The 7,588-nt window shown below is 35.5% G+C and overlaps 1 protein-coding gene across 1 annotated transcript; it reads left to right on the top strand.

Moving 5' to 3' along the window:
- Positions 1 to 357: 357 nt before the first annotated feature.
- Positions 358 to 4,174, top strand: LOC306638272 (sentrin-specific protease 6-like). Its single transcript, XM_079101535.1, has one exon. It carries the CDS (start codon positions 766 to 768, stop codon positions 3,868 to 3,870), a length of 3,105 nt encoding a protein of 1,034 aa, XP_078957661.1. The 5' UTR covers positions 358 to 765; the 3' UTR covers positions 3,871 to 4,174.
- Positions 4,175 to 7,588: the final 3,414 nt, after the last annotated feature.

Here is a 7,588-nt window from a genome sequence, read left to right as displayed (position 1 = left end):
GGCTTACAGGACCCCAAATGTGCAAAATTACAACAAACACAACAACAAAGCACATAATAATGAAAATGCTAAGTATATAGAATAAGGATAGAATTTTAAAGACTGCAAGTGAAAAATATCAGATTACATATAGGGGGAAACCAATATGGAGCTGATTTCTCAACCCAGACCCTTAAAGCTAGGAGGTCCTGGAATAACATATACCAAGCTCTGAAAGAAAATGGATGCCAACCAAAAATCATATATCCAGCAAAATTAAGTTTCGGGTTTGAAGATGAAATAAAAATCTTCCATGATAAACAAAAATTAAAAGAATTTGCAGGTCGCCCGCCAGCCTGCGGACAGGCCTGGGCGCGACTGGCCTGCTTTTGTGTAGGCCCATCTGGAGGTGGGAGCGCCGCCTGCCTGCCGGCTGAGCCCGAGGCCCGCAACCCTGCGGCGACTACCCTCCTGCGGCGCGGCCCCTCATCCCGGCGAGCACCGCGGCGGTGTGGGCCATGGATTAAGAAGGAGGCGGCGTGGGAGGAGGAAGATGGCGGCGGGCAAGAGCGGCGGCAGCGCTGGGGAGATTACTTTTCTGGAAGTGGGGCAAATCTACTCAGTGTAGAAGAAGATGAGGATTCTGAAACCTCAAAAGGAAAAAAGTTAAATCGTCGATCTGAAATTGTTGCTACTAGTTCTGGAGATTTCATCTTGAAGACATATGTAAGACGAAACAAGGCTGAAAGTTTTAAAACTTTGAAAGGCAACCCAATTGGACTTAACATGTTGAGCAACAATAAGAAATTGAGTGAAAATACACAAAATGCATCATTATGTTCTGGAACTGTAGTTCATGGTAGACGTTTTCATCATGCTCATGCACAGATACCAGTAGTAAAAACAGCAGCCCAAAGCAATCCGGACCGAAAAGAAAGGAAAGAATATCCACCTCATGTCCAAAAAGCTGAAATTAATCCTGTAAGGTTAAGTCGACCCCAAGGTGTTGAACGTATTATGAAGAAAACAGAAGAGTCTGAATCACAAGCAGAACCTGAAATTAAGAGAAAAGTCCAACAGAAACGGCACTGTAGTACATACCAGTCTACTCCCTTGTCTCCTGCTTCAAAAAAATGTTTAACTCATTTAGAGGTTTCTGAACAGCGTGAATATTGCCCAAAATGTGGAAAAGAAAAAGAAAATCAGACCAAATGCCAAAGTTGTGGTATTAGTTTTCGTAATGATTTACAAAGAAACTGCAGACAAGCTATAACTTTAAATGAATCTACTGAACCATTATTAAGAACATCAATACATCAGAATTCTGGAGGGCAGAAGTCACAAAACACAGGATTAACAACCAAGAAGTTTTATGGTAACAGTGTGGAAAAGGTTCTAATTGATATTATTGTGAATTGTGATGATAGTAGAAATAATTATTTACAGACTAATGGAAAACTCATTTTACCTGGGGCAAAAATACCCAAAATCACAAACTTGAAAGAAAGAAAAACAAGCCTGTCAGCCCTAAATGATCCAATCATTTTATCCAGCGATGATGATGATGACAATGACAAGACTAACAGAAGAGAGAGCATCTCTCCCCAACCTGCTGACTCAGCATGTTCTTCCCCAGTACCATCCACTGGAAAAGTAGAAGCAGCACTAAATGAAAATATCTGCAGAGCAGAGCATGAACAAAGAAGCATTCCAGCAGAATCAGAGTTGAATACAGTTACATTGCCAAGAAAAGCAAGAATGAAAGATCAGTTTGGCAATTCTATCATCAGCACACCTCTAAAGCGTCGTAAAGTGGCTTCTCAAGAAACTTTAGTTAATTCTTTATCTTTAAGTTGCCAAAGTTCATTTGAAAGTGTCATTTTAAATTGTCGAAGTATACAAGTAGGAACACTCTTCCGACTATTAATAGAGCCTGTTATTTTTTGTTTAGATTTTATCAAGATACATCTAGATGAACCAGAAAGTGATCCTGTAGAGATTATTTTAAATACCTCTGATCTAACTAAATGTGAATGGTGTAATGTCCGAAAATTACCAGTAGTGTTTCTTCAGGCAATACCAGCAGTATATCAGAAACTGAGCATGCAACTGCAAATGAATAAGGAGGATAAAATTCGGAATGATTGTAAAGGAATAAATAAGTTATCAAATTTGGAGGAACAATACATAATTTTAATTTTTCAAAATGGCCTTGATCCTCAGGCAAATATGGTATTTGAAAGCATCATTACTGACATTGGTATAAAGAATAATGTTTCCAATTTTTTTGCAAAAATTCCCTTTGAAGAAGCTAATAGCAGACTTGTTGCCTGCACAAGAAGCTATGAAGAAAGCATCAAAGGAAGTTGTGTGCAAAAAGAAAACAAAGTTAAAACTGTATCCTTTGAATCGAAAATACAGCTTAGAAACAAACAGGAATTCCAATTTTTTGATGACGACGAAGAAACTGCAGAGAGCCATACTATCTTCATTGGACCTGTAGAAAAATTGATTGTGTATCCACCACCTCCAGCTAAGGGAGGCATCTCTGTTACTAATGAGGACCTGCACTGTCTAAGTGAAGGAGAATTTTTAAATGATGTTATTATAGACTTTTATTTGAAATATTTGGTGCTTGAAAAACTGAAGAAAGAAGAAGCTGACCGCATTCATATATTCAGTTCTTTTTTCTATAAACGCCTTAATCAGAGAGAGAGGAGAAATCATGAAACAACTAATCTGTCAATACAACAAAAACGGCATGGGAGAGTAAAAACATGGACCCGGCGTGTAGATATTTTTGAGAAGGATTTTATTTTTGTACCCCTTAATGAAGCTGCACACTGGTTTTTGGCTGTTGTGTGTTTCCCTGGTTTGGAAAAACCAAAGTATGAACCTAATCCTCATTACCATGAAAATGCAATCATACAAAAAAGTTCAACTATAGAAGATAGTTGTATTTCTTCTCCTTCTGCCAGTGAAATGGACAGTTGTTCACAAAACTCTTCTGCCAAGCCTGTAATTAAGAAGATGCTAAACAAAAAACATTGCCCAGCTGTAACTGATTCAAGTGCTGGGCAGGAAAAAAGTGACCCTTGTTATCAGAGAAACATATGCAGTGTGAAATGTAGTGTGAAAAAAATAAATCATACTACAAGTGAAAATGAAGAATCTAATAAAGGAGAATCTGCATGCCAGAAAGTAGTTGATAGGACTAAAAATGAGAATGGCCTACAGAATGAATCTTTGAGTTCTATGCATCATCCAGATGGCTTAAGCAAAATCAGACTAAGCTATGGTGATGAATCAGCTGAAGGTAGTAAAATGCTTGAAGATGAACTCATTGACTTCTCAGAAGATCAGGATAACCAGGATGATAGCAGTGATGATGGATTCCTTGCTGATGACAATTGCAATTCAGAAATAGGACAGTGGCATTTAAAGCCTACTATCTGTAAACAACCTTGTATCTTACTTATGGACTCACTCAGAGGCCCTTCTCGGTCAAATGTTGTCAAAATTCTAAGAGAGTATTTAGAAGTGGAATGGGAAGTTAAAAAAGGAAGCAAAAGGAGTTTTTCTAAAGATGTTATGAAAGGCTCTAATCCAAAAGTTCCACAGCAAAACAACTTCAGTGATTGTGGTGTATATGTATTACAATATGTAGAGAGCTTTTTTGAGAATCCCATACTAAATTTTGAGCTACCTATGAATTTAGCGAACTGGTTTCCTCCCCCAAGAATGAGAACAAAAAGAGAAGAAATCCGAAATATAATTCTGAAGCTACAAGAAGGTCAGAGCAAAGAGAAGAAACAGCCTAAGGACAGTTCCTCAGCGGAAGCATCTTTAGGTGAAAAAGCAGAACAGTACGTCAACAGTGTCTCAGATTGACCAGAAGACTGTTGCTTGTTGCTTTCAGAAACTAAGTGACTTTAAATTTTGGGTATAGACAGTAAAGAATTGAAGTACTCACTACTCAGAGTGATTTGGAGATGTTAATGCTTGTATAAATGTCATATAATTAATTTCCAAAGGAGTATGTATTAAGTAAAAGTCTGTAAATATGTTAATGAGGCCAATTTTTCCAGCATTTATAATTATTTTTTTCACTTGTTAGGAAGCTTTTATGTATTTTCTGTTAATAGTACTTAAAACTGCAACTTCTAAACACAAAATAAATAAAAAAATATTTATAGGAAAAAAAAAAAAAAGAATTTGCAAACAGAAAGCCTGCACTTCAGAATATTCTTAACAAAACATCCATGAACATGAAATGAAAAAAAAAAAAAAAAGTGAAAACCAGTGAAGGGAGGAACTACATAAAAGGAATATTCAATCAAAGGAGAAACTAATTCAAAGTAAAAACCAGAAATAAGCCAAAATGACCAGGAACACAAACCATATCTCAGAAATAACCTTGAACATTAATGGCCTAAACTCACCAATCTAAAGACATAGATTGGCAGACTGGATTAAAAAACAAGACTCAACAATATGCTGTCTTCAAGAAATTCGCCTCATAGGCAAAGACATGCACAGACTGAAGGTGAAAGGCAGGAAGAAACACATCACTTACATGAATCACCTAAACAAGCAGGGGTTTCCATCCTCATATCAGATAAAGTGGGCTTCAATCCAAAGTTAATCAGAAGGGACAAATAAGGACATTTCATACTGCTTAAGGGAGTTATACATCAACAAGACATAACAATCATAAATATTTATGCCCTAAACACAACACAGTTCACTGGGTGAATTTAACACCCCTCTCTCATCTGGATAGATCTTCCAAAAAAAAAAAAAAAAAACTGAACAAAGAAGCTGTAGAACTAAATAATACAATCAATAATTTAGACTTAATAGACATATATAGAATAGATACTATCCTGCATCCTATCAAGTCATAATGGAATGAAATTAGAAATCAACAATAGAATTAAAAATATAAGCTAACACCTGGAAACTAATTAATATGCTATTAAACGATGAATGGATAACAGAAGAAATCAGAAATGAAATAAAAAATACTTAGGGGTAAATGAGAATAGTGATACAACATATCAAAATATCTGGGACACCATGAAGGCAGTGCTAAGAGGAGAATTCATTGCATTGAGCTCATTCATTAAAAGAATAGAAATTCAATGAATAAAAGACCTAACATTACATCTCAAAGCCCTAGAAAAAGAAGAACAAATCAACACCCAAAGCAGAAGACAGGAAATAATTAAAATCAGTGCTGAAATCCATGAAATTGAAACAAAAGAAACAATTCAAAAAATTGACAAAACAAATAGTTGATTCTTTGAAAAATTAAATAGAATTGATAAAGACTTAGTCACACTCATGAAGAGAGAGAGAAAAAACTCAAATTACTAAAATTTGTGTTGAAAAAGGAAGTACCACAACAGACACTACTGAAATACAGAAGATAATCAGAAACTATTTTGAAAATTTATACTCCAATAAAATAGAAAATCTTGAAGACATCAACAAATTTCTAGAGACCTATGTTCTACCCAAACTGAAGCAGGAGAATATACAAAATTTAAACAGATCAATTTTAAGCAATGCAAAAGAAGATGCCATCAAAAGCCTACCAACCAAGAAAAGCCCAGGAAGGATTCTTAGCCCAGATAGATTCTCAGCCAAGTTCGACAAGACCTTCAAAGAACTTACACCAATACTCCTCAAATTATTCCATGAAATACAAAAGGAGAGAATCTTTCCAAACTCATTCTATGAGGCTGGTATCATCCTGATAACCAAATGAGACAAAGAGACATAAAGAAAACTTCAGACCAATATCCCTGATGAACACAAATGCAAAAATTCTCAATAAAATTCTGGCAAATCACATATAAAAACATATTTAAAAGATAGTACACCATGATCAAGTGGGGTTCATTCCAGGGATGTAAGATTGGTTCAACATAGGGAAATCAATAAATATAATACATCACATCAATAGACTTAAAGACACAAATCACATAATTATCCCAATAGATGCAGAGAAAGCATTTGACAAAATACAGCACCTGTTCATGTTCAAAACACTAGAAAAACTAGGGATAGTAGGAACATACCTCAACATTATAAAAGCTAGTTATGCCAAACCCAAGGCTGACATCATTCTAAATGTAGAAAAATTGAAAGTATTCCCTCTAAGATTGGGAAGAAGACAAGGATGCCCTCTTTCACCACTTTTATTCAACATCATCCTTGAAATTCTAGTGAGAGCAAATAACCTAAACAATAAATGGGCTAAGGAACTGAACAGAAGAAAGAAATTAAAGGGATACAAATAGGAAAAGAAGAACTCAAACTATTACTATTCACTGATGACATGATTATATATTTAGAAGATCCAAAAAATTCCACCAGAAAACTTCAAAAACTCATAAATGAATTCAGCAAATAGCAGGATATAAAATTAACATCATAAATCAAATGTGTTCCTATACATCAGTGATGAATCCACTGAAAGAGAAATTAGGAAAACTACCCCATTCACAATAGCTTTAAAAAAATAAAATATTTGGGTGTTAATCTAATAAAAGAAGTGAAAGACCTCTACAATGAAAACTACAGAACACTAAAGAAAGAAATTAAAGAAGACCTTACAAGATGGAAAGATCTCCCATACTCTTGGATAGACAGAAATAACATTGTCAAAATGGCCACACTACCAAAAGCCTTATATGGATTTAATGCAATTCTTATTAAAATCTCAATGACATTCTTCATAGAAATGGAAAAAAGCAATCATGAAATTCATTTGGAAAATAAGAGACCCAGAATAGCCAAAGCAAGCCTTAGCAATAAAAGTGAAGCAGAAGACACCACAATACCAGACCTTAAATTATACTACAGAGGGGCTGTGGAGATAGCTCAGTCGGTAGAGTGCTTGCCTTGTAAGCACAAGGCCCTGGGTTCGATCCCCAGCACCCGAAAAAAAAAATTATACTACAGAGCCACAGTAACAAAAATGGCATGGTATTGGCACGAAACAGATACACAGACCAATGGTACAGAATAGAAGACACAGAGACAAACACAGAGACAAACCCACATGAATAAAGTTATCTGGAGCTGGGGAAGTAGCTCATTTGGTAGAGTGCTTACCTTGCACTGCAAAAAATAAAGAAAAGAAAAAAGTTATCTCATACTAGACAAAGGCCCTGCACCTAGTAGAAGAAAAAGTAGGCCCAAATCTCCACTATGTTGGCTTGGGAACTGATTTCCTTAACAAGACTCTTAAAGAACAAGAAGTAAAATCAAGAATCAATAAATGGGTTGAAATCAAACTAAAAAGCATCTTAACAGCAAAGGAAACTATCAATAACATGACGAGAGAGCCTACAGAATGGGAAAAAATCTTTACCACATGCACCTCAGATACAGTATTAATATTCAGGATATATAAAGAACTCAAAAAAACTTAACACCAATGAAACAAATAACCTAAACAATAAATGGGCTAAGGAACTGAACAGATACTTCACAGAAGAAGAAATACAATTGATCAACAAATATATGAAAAAATGTTCAACATTTCTAGCAGTTAGAGAAATGCAAATCAAAACTACACAGAGATTCCATCTCATTC

This window comes from Sciurus vulgaris (assembly GCF_902686455.1).
Source record: "Sciurus vulgaris genome assembly, chromosome: 10".
In the NCBI taxonomy this organism is placed as follows: domain Eukaryota; kingdom Metazoa; phylum Chordata; class Mammalia; order Rodentia; family Sciuridae; genus Sciurus; species Sciurus vulgaris.
The sequence above is the reverse complement of the archived record's forward strand: the minus strand, read 5'-3'. Positions and strand labels throughout refer to the sequence as shown.